At 54.4% G+C, this 16,520-nt stretch overlaps 1 protein-coding gene across 1 annotated transcript; it reads right to left on the bottom strand.

Annotated features, from left to right (window-relative positions):
• Nucleotides 1–1,334: 1,334 nt before the first annotated feature.
• Nucleotides 1,335–15,305, bottom strand: FEZ1 (fasciculation and elongation protein zeta 1). Its single transcript, XM_040616307.1, is given in 11 exon segments — nt 1,335–1,411; nt 2,367–2,432; nt 2,976–3,051; nt 3,463–3,543; nt 3,905–4,176; nt 5,732–5,801; nt 5,803–5,937; nt 7,008–7,097; nt 8,461–8,557; nt 11,946–12,277; nt 15,244–15,305. Coding segments are annotated over 10 exon segments (1,179 nt in total). The 5' UTR covers nt 12,221–12,277; nt 15,244–15,305; the 3' UTR covers nt 1,335–1,394.
• Between the last annotated feature and the right edge of the window lie 1,215 nt (nt 15,306–16,520).

The raw sequence follows: 16,520 nt of genomic DNA, 5'->3' as shown, positions 1-16,520 counted from the left end.
CAAATAGGATTTATACTTCCAAAAGTTATGCTCCCCCAAAAATGACTAATACCCCCCCCCAACATGAGCTCCAATTTGATTTTACCCCAGAATGAGTGGTGCACCCCCCAAATGATACACCCCCAAAATGTTACACCACCCCGCAAATCAATGATGCTCCCTTAAAATGAGTTATATTCTCAATAAATGAGTGATTCTGCCCCAAAAGGAATTATGTTACCCAAGAGGCCCCCCCCCAAAAGTGTGATTCTCCCCCAAAATGAGTGATGCTCACCCCAAAATATAGCACACGCTCCCTAAAATGAGTGATGCTCACTCCAAAATTAATTATATTCTGCGCAAATGAGTGATTCTCCCCCAGAATGTCCCACTCCCCTCAAATTAGTGATGCTCCCCCCAGAATGAGTTACATTCACCCCAAATGAGTGATGCTCCCCCAATCCCCCCTGCCCCTAAATGAGTGAATCTCCCCTGAAACATGTTACGCTCCCCCAAAATAAGGGATGCTCCCTGAAATTAATTCATTTTTTGGGAGTGGTACCCCAAAAATGATTCGATCTTCTCAAACCCACGCTGCTCCCCAGAATGTTCCCCCCAAATGAGTCATTCTTCCCCAAAATGAGCAGTAACACCCCAAATGAGTGATGGTCCCCCCAGTGATGCTCTCCCAAACCAGCGATCCCCCCAAAAATGAGTGGCTGTCCCCAAAGGGGATGCTCCCCAAAACAAGTACACCTCCCCAAAATCCGTGACTTCCCCCAAAATGACTGAATTTGCCCCAGAATGGAAGACACTCCAAAAATGAGCAATGACCCCCAAATTAGGGGCTGTCGCCCCAGATGAGAGACAGACCCCAAACCTGAGCAATTCTCCCCAAAATGGAAGGCCCCCTGCATTCCCCAATCAATCCACTGGTAATTAATGGGCTGATTTTCTGTGTAGGGGGGGGAGGAAAAAAAAAAGGTTATTTTTGCATAATTTTTAGCAGAAAATGGGGCTGCAGAAAAGTTCAAAATGAGAAAAATCAAAATGGAATTTGCAGCCAAAATTTTGCCCCTCACCTTGCGGCGGCTGCCTGCAGCGCCAACCCAGCAGCTCGTTAGCCAGAAATTTGAATTATTTTGAAGATTTCTGAATATTCATGAGCACCGAAAGTCCTTGTCGGTATTTTCCGCCGGAAAAGTTGCAAACCAGTATCATGAGGGGGTGGGGGGTGGGATGAAGACACTGGAGGCCAGTTGCTTAATTAATTAAACGAATTATTTATTTCCCAGCTGTGCAAAGGTGGGGGGAGTGCGGGGGGAGGGGGGGGGGGCCGCAGGCGACCCATTTTCCTTGGGTTTGGCCCCGTTTTCGGGGGGCGCCGGGGTGGGGGGCACGAGGGCAGCGCCACATCAGGTTGGGCAGAGCACTGCAAAGAGAGAGGTCGTGGGTGTGCACCAGTGTGCACCAGGGATGTATGCGCTTGTGCACGGGTGCACAGCGATATGTGAGCGTGCACAGGGATGTAGGAGGATGCACAAGTGTGCACGGGGATGCACGAGCATGCAGAGATGCACTGGGTTGCATGAGCACAGTGATGCACAAGGGTGCACAAGAGTGCAAAAAGCACGTGCTGGGACACACAAGGGTGTGCAAGAGGGCGCAGCAATGCATGAGGGTGCGCAGCGGTGCACAGGGGTGCATGGGGGTTGCACGAGGATACATGAGCGTGCACAAGGATTCCCGAGCAGGCAGAAAGGTGTGTGAGTGTGCATGAGGGCACGTGAGTGCACAAGGATGCACAAGCACGCAGGAGCACCACAGGAGGCTGCCCAGTGGCTGCAAATGGGATGCAGAGAGGATGCAGGAGGAACGCAGAAGGCATGCGCGAGGAATGCGTGATGGTGCATGAAGGGTGCACAAGGGGTGCACAAGGATGCAGGATGCTGCCCGAGAGATGGGAAGAGCTCTGTGGGGAAGGCGCGGGGATGCACGAGAGGTGCACAGGAGGGATGCACATGACAGTGCGTGAGGGGTGAAAGGGGGTGCACAGGGGTTCACGAGGCTGCACGAAGCAAACAGATGGGCCACGTAACAGTGCGAGGGAGGTGCAGGGAGGATGCACAAGGAATGTACCTGGGATTCACAGAGGATGCACGGAAGATGCACTGGAGATGTGTAAGGGATGCACCATGTGTGAGGAATGGGCAGGGGATGCACAGAAGACACAATGAAGATGCTCATGGATGCACGGGAGGTGCATGAAGGATGCAAGGGAGATGCACAAGGATGCAGAAGGGATCCACGGCGGATACACAGAGGCACAAGGGCTGCACAGGAACCACGCGAAGGGTGCACAGGGGATGCATGAGGTGAGCAGGTACCTTTGAGGATGTAGTCTGTGAGCAGTGTGGGCACCTTCTCGTTTCCCTCCTTCATGGCGAACAGGACTGAGGGGGGACAGAGCAGTAAGCCCAGCTCCATTGCCCCCCAAATGTCCCTTTTCCCCCTAAAACCAGCCCCACAGTTACCACAGGGACACTGCCAGAGTTTCCCACAATGCACCAGGCCTGAGAGCATCCCCCAAAAAACACTTTCACCCCAATCAGCTGATCTGGGGCAATGCAGAACAAGTGTTTTACCCCCAAATCAGCACTGGTGTAGGGTGCAAAAACCAGGGGGTGGCTGCAAATCAGCTCTGCTGCAGTGATGCAGAATGGGTGATCGCCCCCCAAGCTGGCTGTGCTGCCACGCTGCAAAACAGGTCCTTCTCCCCTCCCCCCAGCTGGGCGTTGCTGCAATGATGCAACGTCTGGTGCAGCACAGGCAGTGTGCTGCACCAATGCAAAAGGGGCCTGCACCCCAAACTGCCTGCGTTGCAACAATGCGCCCAAACCACAGCTGCTGCAGCGATGCAAAATGTGCATTTGTGTCCCAAATCTATGAAAAATGTCCGATTCGGCCCCCAAAAGGCAGCTTGAACGAATACTCACTGTTGGTGAGCATCTGCAGGTCCTCAACAGAGGGGGGTGACCCCTTCTTCTCATAGGGAATCACCGTGTTCAGATACTGCAAAAAAACCCAAACAAACCAACCAAAAAAACCCCAGATGGTACAAAACTGCCTGTTTTTTGCACCACCCCGAGACAAATCACCCCGAATTGGTGCAAAAGCAGAACATGTCTGCAATGTTCCTGTGACTGCACGTCACCTGCAGGTATTCTGGGGGGTACCAGATTAATTGCACGTGCAAAACCCACCCAAACATGAACCCCTGCTTCGGGAGCGATTTTTTGGGTGACAAATGGTGATTTTTGAAGGATGGATTAGGGGGTGTGGGGGATGGAGTGGGGTGGTGAAATTGAAAAATACTTTAAAAGATGTTTGGGGGATGCAGGGGAATGGGGTGTGCGGGGAGGGCGTGTGTATGAAGGGACAGATTTGGGTCATTTTGGGGGGAAAAAAAGGGCAAAAGGGCACCTGCTTCTCATTGGCGGCGGGGCTGAAGGTCTGGCGCAGGCCGGAGTGCAGGATGCTGGAGATGCCCTCCATGCTAAAGCGCTGGGGACACACGTGTCACCCTGTCACCTCCCAAGGACAAAGACCACCCGTGGCACCAACCTCCTCCCCGCTCCCCAACACCCACCCACATCCCTCCCGTTCCCGTCCCGCATCCCCCCCTCCCTCTGCCCCCTTTCCCACCCACCCAAACCCATGTCCCCCCATCCTCCTGCCCCCATGTCCCCTTGCCTCAACCCCTCTCCTGCCCCCCATCCCCTTGTCCCATGCTGTGCCTTCCCATCCCCCCATCCCTCACCCTCCTGCCACGTGTCCCTGGTCCTGTCCCCCACTCCCCTGTCCCTGCTACCGCATCCACATGCCCTTCCCAAATCCCCCACCCCACGGCCACCGTGTCCCCCACCTTCCGGGGCATGTGGTTCCCACGCTCGGGGCGCCCCCCTTGCAGGCTCAGCCCCCTGTCACGACGGCGGCGCCGGGCAGCCTCCCGCTGCTCCCGCTGCTCGCCCTGCACCGCCAGCAGCGCCCCGATGAACGCCGTCTTCACCTCCTTCTCGAAGGCCAGCTCGTCCCGCCGCGCCAACTGGGCCACCAGCTCCGCCGAGAGCGCCCGGCTCGCTGCCTCCGCACGCCCCGCCGCCGCTGCCAGCTCCCGCGCCGACAGCCGCCCCAGCCCTGCCAGCACCGCCAGAGGTGGGCACATGCCCACTGCGAGGGGCACCGTGCCCTCAGCCACGGGCGTGGCGCCATCATTAACATGCAGGGGGCGATTAACAGGCTGCCCAGTGCAACTGGTGAAACGCCCGGTGCAGCGCCGGCCATGCCCAATGCAACAAATGCAATGCCCAGTGCAATGTGTGCCATGCCTGGTGCAACAAATGCAATGCCCAGTGCAATGTGTGCCATGCCTGGTGCAATAAATGAAATACCCGGTGCATTGCGTGCCATGCCCAGTGCAATAAATTAAATGCCAGTGCAATAAGTGCAATGCCCAGTGCAACAAATGAAGTGCCCGGTGCAGTAAGTGCAATGCCCAGTGCAGTAAGTGACATGCTCAGTGCAATAAATGAAATGCCCGGTGCAATAAATGAAACGCCCGGTGCAATAAATGAAACGCCTGGTGCAATAAATGAAACACCCGGTGCAATAAATGAAATGCCCGGTGCAGTGTGTGCCATGCTCAGTACAATAAATGAAATATCCAGTGCAGTAAGTGCAATGCCCGAAGCAATAAATGAAATGCCCAGTGCAATAAGTGCAATGCCTGGTGCAACAAATGAAATGCCTGATGCAGTGTGTGCCAAGCTCAGTGCAATAAATAAATGCCTGGTGCAATAAGTGCAATGCCCGGTGCAATAAATGAAATGCCCAGTGCAGTGCGTGCCATGCTCAGTGCAATAAATGAAACGCCTGGTGCAATAAGTGCAATGTCTGGTGCGATAAATGAAATGCATAGTGCACCTGGAGCAGTTACTGAAATGCCCGTTGCAACCAGTCACATGCCCAGTGCAATCCCTGATGTGCATGGTGCAATTAGGGAAAGGCACCCTAATGTTTGCAAAATGCTTCATGCACTTAATGAGACACACGGTGCAATAATTAAGATGCATGGGGTTATTAGTGGGCTGCCTGGTGCAACTGGTGAAACACCCAGTGCAGTAAGTGCGATGCACGGTGCAATAAATAAAATGTCGTAGTCAGGAAGATGCACTGCAGGGCTCAGTGAACTGCCCAGCACGTTTCGTCACAGGCACGGTGCTGTCAAGTGCATTTCCTGAAACGCAGGCTGCAAACCGCAAAATGCAAAGCATGGCCAGGCATTTCTGCAAAATGCTGGGCAAGCGCAGCAAAGAGCTCAGTGCACACCGAGAAAGGACGGTGCACGACACCGCTGGTGCAAGGGACAGTACGTTTGATGACTGACACAGCACGTTTTGCAAAGTGCCGAGTGCTTTAGGGAAAGGCACAAAACACATTTAGCAAAATGCATTTGGTGCAGCGTATGAGACATTCTGCAAAATGCACGGTGCTCTCGGTGAAACCCAGGGTGCATTTAAAGCAATACTAAAAGCAAGATCCACGTGGGCTTAATTTTTTGGCCAACAGCCCTCTCCTGGCCGAACTGCGCAAAGGCTGGAGCAAGCCAGCCCTGAGCCTGCAGAGACTCAGTTGCCCAATTTGGTTGGAATTGCCCCCAAAAAGTGTCTGGACCGGGTTTTGCTGGCTGTACCTTCGTGGGAGCAGTTGTTGTTGAAGGCAGGGGAGAAAGCACGCAGCTCACGCAGAAGGATGGGCTCCGTGGCCCCCCCCCCCACCTTCGCCTTCAGCATCGGCCTCGGGTTCCTCCTCCTCCTCCTCCTCCTCCTCCTCCCCCACCTCAGGGTCGGCCTCGGGGTCAGGCGAACTCTGCATCAGCTCCTCCAGCTCCTCGATGACCTGCAGGGCACCAGCGTCCTCCGTGTGCACCTGCATCCTACCTCCACCTCGCCCCTCCACCCTGCAGCCCACAGCTACATCATGCCTTTGCATCTGCATGCTGCATCCGTACCCTGTGCCCACATCTGCACCCTGCTCCCTTCATCCTGCACCTGTATCCTCCGTCGGCATCAGCATTCCCCATCCTCCACCTGCATCCGTCATCCTCCACCTGCATCCTCTATCTGCATCCTGCTCCCCTCATCCTGCATCTGCACCTGCATTTGCATCCATCTGTGCCCCGCGTGCTCCATTTGCGTCATGCAACCGCATCCCATATTCCCATCTGCATCCAAATCCCACATTCACACCCCGCCAGGGTACTCACACCCCAGACCTGCATCTACATCTAAATCTGCATCCCACACCTACGTCTGCATCCTGCTCCCTTCACCCTGCACCCTGGATCCTGCATCTGCGCCCTCTATTCAGCATCCACACCCTGCATCTATATCCACATCCCCTTCCCACATCTGCACCCTGCATCTGGCACCTGCATCCCGCATCTGCACCCTGCATCTGGCACCTGCATCCCGCATCTGCACCCTGCATCTGGCACCTGCATCCCCCATCTGCACCCTGCATCTGGCACTTGCATCCCCCATCTGCACCCTGCATCTGGCACCTGCATCCCCCATCTGCACCCTGCATCTGGCACCTGCATCCCGCATCTGCACCCTGCATCTGGCACTTGCATCCCACACCTGCATCCTGCCTCTGCACCGGCATCCCGCAGCTGCATTCCGCCTCTGCCCCCATGTTCTCATCCTTCCCCCCATGCCACCCATTTGCATCCAGCACCTGCACCCCACATTCCCACCTGCACCCAAATCCCATGTCAGCACCCACAACTTGCACCAAACCTGCACTCCATGCCCCGCATCCCACCTCCCCATGACAGGATTTGGGCTTTTTTTGCGCTTCCAGCACACGACCATGGGGCTGGGGTGGGCTGAGGCCACGCAGCAGGAGGTAACAGCGGGATTTGGGGGGACATGCAGGCGCTGCGGTGCCCACGGGGGCCAGGGTACCTGCTCAGCTGTCAGCAGCGGCTCCTCATTGATGCCCGAGTCTTGCTCACTCCTCTCAGTGAGCTCCTCCTCCTCCTCCTTCTCGCAGAACTGCAGGAGACACAGGCTGGGTGGCCTTGGTGGCACCGCAGGCACGGCCCGGCACAGGCATGGCCCCAGCATGGCCCCAGGCATGGCCCTGGCCCTGGCACAGGGAGAGCCACCAGGGAACCACAGCTCAGGGGACATGCGGCATGGGGTGGGTCACGTGGAGAGATACTGGATGGAGACATCCAATGGGGATATTGGACAGGGAGATGCTGGAGGGGGAGATGTTGGATGAGAGGACTGGATGGAGATGTTGGATGGAGACACTGGATGGGAACATCCAACCAACGTCCATGGGAGGATGTTGGACAGGGACACTGGACAGAGGTGGATGGAGACACTGGATGGAAACATCCAACATCCATGGGAGGGTGTTGGACAGGGACACTGGATAGAGGTGGATGGAGATGCTAGATGGGGAAATGCTGGACAGGGATGCTGGATGGGATGTTGGACAGGGATATTGGATGGGGATGCTGGATGGAGACACGGGAGAGGGAGACGATGAGGAGGGAAGCATTGGATGGGGAGGTGTTGCAAAGAGTTGGATAGAGATGTCGGATGGGGAGACACCGGACGGAGAGTTGTTGGATGCAGACACTGGACTGAGAAGTTGGACAGCGAGAAGTACAGGTATGTCCGATGGAGATGCTGGATGAAGATGTTGGATGTAGAGATGGTTTAATATATTGGATGGGGAGGTGCTGGAGATGCTGGATGGAGATGCGGGAGATGTTGGGATGGGGAGACGATGGATGGTGAAGCTGGACAGGGAAGAGGTCAGATGGAGATATGGGATGGGGACATTTGATGGGGAGACGACAGAGGGGAATGTGGGATGGGGAGATGATGGATGGAGATGTTGGACAGGGAGGCACCTTCCTTTTTACCACCTTTCGGAGTCTATTTCACCTTTTTAGCAGAAAATAACCCAAGAAATTTCTCTTCCCCATTTCGCTGCCTAACATCCACATGGGTTACATCCAGTGGATTTGGGGGCGTATTTGCAGCCCTCCCACCACCCCAACCACAGCTCTTCGCAGCATGAACTCATTACAATGAAGAAAACACTTTATTTTCTACCCCTAAAACCACACCACCTCACCGCTGGCTTGGGGGCCAACTGGCAAAGACCAGCTCGCCAAACCAAACCCTTCACCCCGCCTGGTCCAGGGTGATTTCAGCCTAAAATGTGGACACCCGCAGCACGGGTGCTGTGGCACCCCAAAAATACAGTTTCTGGGGGGTCTGCAGTGCCCTGATGGTCGCTGAGCCTTGGGGCTGACTGACAGCTGTCAGGCATCGCCAAGGGGTCATGTGGGGACAGGGGGGTTGGGGGGAGCCAAGCTGGTGGCTGCAGCCATACCTGGGGGTCGGTGCTGTCGGGGGCCTCAGCCTCAGGGAGCAGCCAGGGTCGGGGGGAGCCCCGGGGGGCGAAGCCATCGGTGAGAGCATCCCAGACCCTGCAGGGAGGCGGGTGGTGAGCGGCGATCCCAAAATGTCACCTCCCAGAAAGCTGTGCCAAAATGCTTCCAAACACCCCAAAACGCAGCCCCAGAAACACCCTGAAATGCACCCCCCCCCCAAAAATCCCAGAGCGTCCCAAACGATGTCCCAGAAGAGCTCAAACGCTGCCCTAGAAGACCCCAAAGCTTCTCAAAAAACCATCATGAAATCCTGCCCTGAAATACCCCAAAAGTACCCCAAAACCCTGCCCCCACCGCTTGAGATGCCCCCAAATGTAATTTTGAAACGTTGCCACCAAAATATCCCCAAAGGCCACCGCAACGTCCCAAAATGTCTCCAGGTGCCCCAAAAAAGCCACCCCAAAGCATCACCGTGATGTCCCAAAATACCTTGAAACACCCACAAAACCAGCTGTGATGCCCTGAAAGTCCCCCACACCCACCCAAACCCAGCCCTGAAACACGTGGGACTACCCCAAAACTGCTCAAAATTACCCCAAAACTGCTCCAAACTACCCCAAACCGTGGCCCTCAGCCCCCAAAATGCACCAAAGCACCCCAAAGCTGCCCTGACCCCCCAACCTCCCCTCCCCCGCGCTGCTGTGGGGGTGCCGCATTCTCCCCCCCCCCCCCCCGAGCTGAATGAATTTTTCCCAGTTTCACCCCAAAAATGGTGCATGAGGGAGGGGAGAGGGAACAGAGGGGAAAAAAGAGGAGAAAAGGGGAGGAAAGGGGGAGGGGAAGGGGGGGTGAAAAAGAGAATAAATGTTTAAAAAGGTGAAAATAAGGAAAAAAGGAGGAAAGGGGGGGGAAGTGAAAAAAAGGTGAAATAAAGGGGGGAAAGGTGAGATAAAGGGGGAAAAGGTGAAATAAAGGGGGGAAAGGTGAAATAAAGGGGGGAAAGGTGAAATAAAGGGGAAAAAAGGGGGGAAGGGGAAGGGAGGAAAGAAAAAAGCGGTAAAAAGGGGAAAAGAGGGGAAGGGGAAAAGTGGGGGAAGATGGAAAAAGGTGAAAAAGGGGGAAAGGGGGGGGGGGGAAAGGGGGAAACAGAGAGGAGAAAAGAGGAAAAAAGGAGAGTAAAAAAGAAGAGGGTGGAAAAAGGGCCAAAAGGGGTAAAATGAGGCAAAGTGGGGGAAGGGAAAATGGAGTAAAAGAGCGGAAATGGGAAAAAAATCAGAAAGGGGGTAAAGAAGGAAAAAGGGAAAGAAAAGAAAAAGGGGGAGAAGAGAAAGACGGGAAAAGGGAGAGCAGGGGGAGAGAAACGGCCAAGCGAGGGAAAAAGGAAAAAATGGGGGGGAAAGGGGAAATGGGGAAAAAGGGAAAATGTAATAAGAAAGAGGGAATGAAGGGGGAAATGGGGATAAAGGGAGAAAAAGTGGAGAAAAAATGGGGAAAACGGGAGGAAAGAGCTAAAAAGTGGCAACATCAGAAAAAAGGTCAAAAAAGGGGGGAAAGGTCAAAAATGGGGGGAAAAGCACACAAAGAAATTAGAAAATTCCACCCCAGTGAAGGGAATCCCATTTTCCCACCAGAAATGGCATGTTCGCTCCCACACCGTGCCACACCCAAGCACAGCTCGATTCCCTCAAAATCACCCCAAAACCATCTGCCCCTCCCCCCCAACCTGCTTATTATCCCATCTCCCTCCTCACTTGAGCTTCATTCCCTCCTAAATGATGTATTTCACAATTTAATGCACAAAAATATGTATATTAAAAAAACAACAACTATATTCCTATTTTTAACAAAACCGCAGCAAATTAAGCACCCCCAAAAAATTGCGTTTTTTTCTCTGCTCTTAAAGGGTCAGCAGCCCTCAGGGTCAGGCAAGCAGCAGCTTTTTGGCTTAATTATGGCAAGAAATGGTTAATAATTAGGGAAATCCACGCCTTTACGGTCCCAGCCCATCCCCCACCCATGCACACAGGGCTCATTCAAGAGGGAGAAAAAAGAAAAAGCCCTGTTTTGCCCATACTGACCCAAAAAGACACAATGAGCAGCACAAAGCGGCGCCGCGAACCGGCTGCCGGCGACAGCGCGGCGCTCCCGGCATGGGGCCAAAATGCGTTTTTTGCTGAAAACCCATCAATTCAGCCAATTATGAAAATCAATTCGGCCTCAGCAGGTTTCGGTAAAAAGAAAAAAAAAAAAAAAAAAAAAGCAAAAAAGAAAAAAAAAAACCCCCAAACCCCATCCCAACATAAACAGATTTGGGGGCTTTTGGGTTGAAAAGAACCAATTTGAATGGTGAAAAATGAGTATTAGGCATTGCAACCTGGGGAATAATCTCAATTAAAAGCAAAAAAAAATCCATCAGAAAAGAGTTAACATAGCAACGTCGCTGAAAAAAACCAAATTTGGCCCAAAAATGGCTTTTTGCAACAATGAAAAAGGGTTTTAATGAAAATCTAATTTTTAATACAAATGCCACTACACTGGGGCAGGTTTTGCCCCAGAGTGGCTGCCTGCTGCCTTGGTGCAGAGCTTTCACGTTGCAAGCAGGAGGCTAAGTTCTACTCACACCTTACTCAAGATTTACACTCAACCCCCCCAGGGCCTCTCCTCACAGAATACTAAAACTTCCACGATCCTCTGCAATGCAACATGGGGCACCCCACTGTGCCTGCCTTGTAGGATGCTACACAGCTACTCCAAGGATCCTACACCGCTACCCCATGGATGCCATGCAGCAACTCCAAGGATCCTATGCAGCTACTCCAAGGTGCAGCACGACCACGCCACAGTGCAGGGGCCTGGTCTGCACGTGGTGGAGATCCTGCAAGCATGTAAGGAGGTGCAACAGGCCCCAGAGGAGCATCACTCATAGGATACTACACTGTTACTCTGATGTGCTATACAACTGTGCTGCAATGGGGTTGGCTGGTCTGCATGCCATGGGAGAGGGTGCATTTCATGACCATGCAAGGAGGTATGCAGGCCCAAAGGTGGCCTACTCATAAGATACTACACAGGTATTCTAAGGATCCTACACAGCCACTCATAGGATATTACACAGCTACTACTCCATGCTGCTGTACGACTACACCATGATGCAGGGGGCTGAGTTGCATGTGGAGTGTACCTTGCTAGCATGCAAGGCAGCATGCAGACCCTGAGGGAGTCCTTACTCATAGGATACTACAGTGCTATTCCTAACACGTTGCACAACCACGCTACAATGCAGGCAGCAGGTCAGAGAAGTCTCGCAAGGGTGCAAGGAGGCACACAAGCTGTGAGGGGGCTTACTCACAGATTACTACCCCATTGCTTTAGTGTGTTGCACATCCACACTGCAACGCAGGGTGCCAGTTCGCATTCGGGGAGGGTGGATTTTGCAGGTGTGCGAGGAGGCGCATGCCCCCAGGAGTAGGGGGGCCTTACTCACTCCTCATCCTGGAGGCGCTCCTCCTCCTCCTGCGCCTGGAGACGGCCCCGCACAGGGGCCAGACCCTCGGTGGCAGCGTCGTAGTTGCGGAAGCAGACGGTGAGCTTTTCGTCGAATTCCTGCACCAGGTCCTCCATCGACTTGAAACTCATCATCTCGGCCGAGAAGCTCTCCAGCTCGGCCAGCGCCGGGTCCGCAGCACGTTGCGGGGTCCCCCCATCATCCCCGGGCCCCTCCTCGAACTCCTCCTCCAGGCTTACCAGGGGTGCCTCCATCCTCAACGCTGGAGCGCCGCCTTAGCTGCAGGGAGAGGGTGCCCATGAGGCACCGGGCTACTCACAGGTTACCACACCAGGGCTCCCCATTCCCTTTGCTGCTGCCATGCTGCCTGAAATCCTACTGCCAGGGCTATTACACAACCAGCGGTATCTCTGTAGTATCCCAACAGCATCTTAGTACTGTCTTCATAGAAATATGCTGATATCCTCACACTACACTAGTAGTACTTTACTAGTAGCAACAAAGCATTGATAGTGGCCCCTGTAGCTTAGTGCTACCCTGATGGTATGTAAAAAATACCATAACACTACCCTTCTTCCTGAACTGGCAGCATCTCAGTGGTATATTTATACTATATCACTACTATCTTAGCAGTGGCTTCAAAGTATCACACTAGTACCTGTAATACACTGACAGTATCCCAAAATTTGAGTGTTGGCCTGATAATATCCCAGACGTATCTTACCACTATCTTTTCTAGTGTCCTCGTAGTATTTCGGAAGTATCCCACAGATACTCTACTAGCATCCTTATCGCATCTTACTAAAAAATGAATATTGTCCTGACAGCATCATAGCAGCATTGTGATAATATCCTGATACTATCATAGTAGTACCCTGATAGTATCTTAGTAGCATCCTAGTAATGGCCTTGCAGTATCTTAGTAGTGACTCAATAGCATCGTCAAAGTATCTCAGCTGTAGTATCCAGGCAGTGCCCTAATAACACCTTAATAGTGTCCTGATAGTACCTTTGTGCTACATTCAGAGTATCCTAGTAGCAGCCATTGAATGGCACAGCATTGTCCTGATGTTGTATTAGCACAGGTGGGTGCATCCCAGTAGTATGTCAAGAGCATTCCGATAGTATCCTAGTTACATGCTATTAGTGCCCTGACAGTATCACGGTAGTATATGAGCAGTGTTCTGATCGGATTCTAATAGTGGTGTGTAATGTTATATAGCTATTATTGTAGTAGTGTACTGAGAGTATCTTGATAGTGCACTGTAATATCCAGATATTATCTTAGTGCCATGTTACTATGGTGAAAGCAACTTAACTCTATCTGTTGTAGTATCCTGAGAGTACACTGATGGTGTGTCAGCACTGTTCCAGTGGTAACTTCATAGTAGTATCACCGTTATCAGTTCTGGAAAGATGCTGAAAATACCTTAGTATGTCCTGATAGCATCCTGGTAGTGCCCTGATAGTACCTTAGTAGCCTTCCTGCAGTACCACAGCAGCATACACATAGTATCCTGACAGTATCTTTGTGCCACCCTGCGAGTGCCTTAGTACTGTCAGCAGAGTATCCTGTCAGTATTTAGTAAACTTTAGTAAAATCTTAGTAGCATCACAGCAGTATCCTCAGAGTATTCCAGCTGTGTCTTTATAGTGTCTCACTACTCCCTCGGAAGGTTACTGAGAGTATCTTAGCAGTAGCCTCGCAGGAAGCAAATAGTAACCCAGTAGTAACCAGTAAAGGTGCCACTACCCCAACCCACTCACCCTGTCCCGGTCACACGTCCCCTGGGCAGGGGGAGGAGAGCATAAACATCCCACATCTTTTGGGGGAAAACTCGGCCAGATTGGGGCTTTGAGTAGTCTGTGTACATATGCACCTGCACCCATGTGCAGCATGTGTGCATGCACGAACCCCACATGCATGCAGCATGCACCCTGTGCACGCCTGCACCCCTGAGCATGCATGCACCCCCCCACATGCACAGGGTGGGTGCGTGTGCAACCCTCCCTGCGAGCACCTGTGGGTGAATGCATGCAGGGTGCACACACACGCTGCACGCACGTCATGGTGCATGTGTGCAAAGGGTGCGTGCACACGCAGAACACTGCACGTACATACACCGTGCACAATGCACCCCGGGAATACGCATGCTGCAGGTACGTACCTCGTGCCTGCTTGCAACTCTGCACATGCCCTGCCCTATGGATGCATGCAGAACGCACACACCCCATGTTGCACGCATGTGGGTGAGCACATGTGCAACAGGTGCACACAGATGAAGGTGCACACATGCATGTGTGCTCGGGCAGTGCATTCATACATGGTGCACACGCTGCATGCATGCTCAGGCGGTGCATTCACACTAGCGGGGTGCGTGCACAGGGATGCAAGCGCACATGGTGTGCAAGTATGCACCTAGCACACGCATGCACCTCTGGGCATGCACATGCACCACGGACCCTGACATGCCTGCACCATTCCCGGGCACCTGCAAACAGGAGCACGAACAGACCTGCACATGCATGAGCTGCACATGCATGAGCTGTGCAGGCTGCAGCCCCTGCTTGCACGCACCCCCATATGTGCAGCGCTGTGCATCCACACACCCAAGTACCCCCACCCCTCAAACACCCCAAAATGTCCCCGTCCCCCCCACCTCGCAGCGCGTGCGCATCCCACAATGCACCACCCTTGTACGGCTGCTGATGCGCAGCGGAGCATCCCCGGGGCAGGCAGTGCCCGGCTGCCCCCCCCCGACCCCAGGCATCCCCTCAATGCAACCGCACCCCAACGCCCCTCCGTGCTGCACCCCAAAAATGCACACACACACCCCCATCAACGCAACGGCCACCGCACTCCCCAACGGGGGCACCCCCAACCCCATGCACGCCCCCCCCCCTCGACGTACCCCGGCCCTTGCAGCACGATGCACGCCCAAACCCCCTGCCCCGCGCGTGCACGCCAGCGCACCCCCCCGCCGCTGCCCCCCGAAAGGCATGCATTACCCACAATGCACCACGGCGCCGCGCCCCCGATGCGCCCCCTCCTCCGTGCACGCGCCCGCATCACCGTGTAGCCCCCCCCGCCCCGCTGCACCCCAGCAGCCCCCTCCCTTCTGCACCCCAGCAGCCCTCCGCATACATCACCCCCCCACACACACACACGGCTGCACCCCGAAATCCCGCCTCCCGCGCGTGCACCCCCCCGCCCCCCGCACTGCACACCCCCCCCAGCACCCCGGACCCCCCCCCCCCCGCCCAGCCCCGCACCCACCTGCGGCCCCGCATCCTCCGCACCGCCTTTGGGGGGGGTGGGGGGCTGGGGGGGGTGGGGGGGGGGGCGGCGCCCTGCGCACGCGCGGGGGAGGAAGAGTGACGTCACCGGGAAGGTGGGTGCAAGTCGTGGTCAAGGGAGCCCTGACGTCACCCACCCCCCCAGCCCAGGGGGGCTCCGACCCTAAAATATTGCTGAGCTCCCCGCCTCCCCCCCCCCGCGTATCGATTTATTAATTATTTCGACGCTTGCACATCTGTGCGGTATGAATAGAAAGTTAAACCCCATGAAATAATACCTTAAAGTAGAAATAATTGTATTTATTAACGGTTCAAAAAAGAAATTTTGAAAAAATTTTGGGAAAAAAAAATTGTCTCGAAACGAAAGGCTTCCTTTTAAGAGGGAAAATGGAAATAAAAATTTTAAATCGAATTTTTAAAACAAAAACGATATTTTAGAGCAATGGGGTCACAAATGCTTTTTTTTTTTTGAAACCTCAGCCTCACCAGCGACTCGAAGAGCAAGGTTTGAATCCAGCCCCCCCCCTCCCCCGCAGCCGTGTTCCAGTGCAGCACCCCCCATAGCCAGGTTCCAGTTCAGGCCCCCCCCATAGATGGGTTCCAGTTCAGCCCCCCCCCCATAGCCGGGTTCCAGTTCAGGCCCCCCCCATAGCCGGGTTCCAGTCCAGCCCCCCCCCCCCATAGCCGGGTTCCAGTCCAGCCCCCCCCATAGATGGGTTCCAGTTCAGCCCCCTCCATAGCCAGGTTCCAGTTCAGCCCCCCCTCCATAGCCGGGTTCCAGTCCAGCCCCTTCCATAGCCGGGTTCCAGTCCAGCCCCTTCCATAGCCGGGTTCCAGTCCAGCGCCCCCCCCCCCCCCCCTAGCCGGGTTCCAGTCCAGCGCTCCCCCCAGCCGGGTTTGCGGCGGCCGTGGGGATGCAGAGGGAGGACGAGCATCCCCAGCTCCCTTCCTGCGCCGATTCCCCCCCGCCCAGCGCTTGGCTTTTTGTGGGTCAAAATAAACAAGAAACTTCAACATTTTGGGTGAAGTTTAGTGGAATATCGGCAGCTCCCGGCTGGGGCCTGGCATGCCTTGACCTGGCGCTGAAGAACCGGGGGGTTTTGTGTTCCTGCTCTGAACGCTTCGTTCTGACACGTCAAATTCTCCCGGCGGGTGCCAAGAGCGAGCGCTGCGGTGAGCCCCGCATCCCTGGGGCCATGGCCCCCCTCTTGTGCATCCCCCCCCCCCCCCCCCCGCCCCTCCTCTGCCCCCCTCTCT

Source organism: Falco naumanni, chromosome 16 (assembly GCF_017639655.2).
Source record: "Falco naumanni isolate bFalNau1 chromosome 16, bFalNau1.pat, whole genome shotgun sequence".
NCBI lineage: Eukaryota > Metazoa > Chordata > Aves > Falconiformes > Falconidae > Falco > Falco naumanni.
Note: the sequence above shows the minus strand (reverse complement) of the source record. Positions and strands in the feature narration are given on the sequence as shown.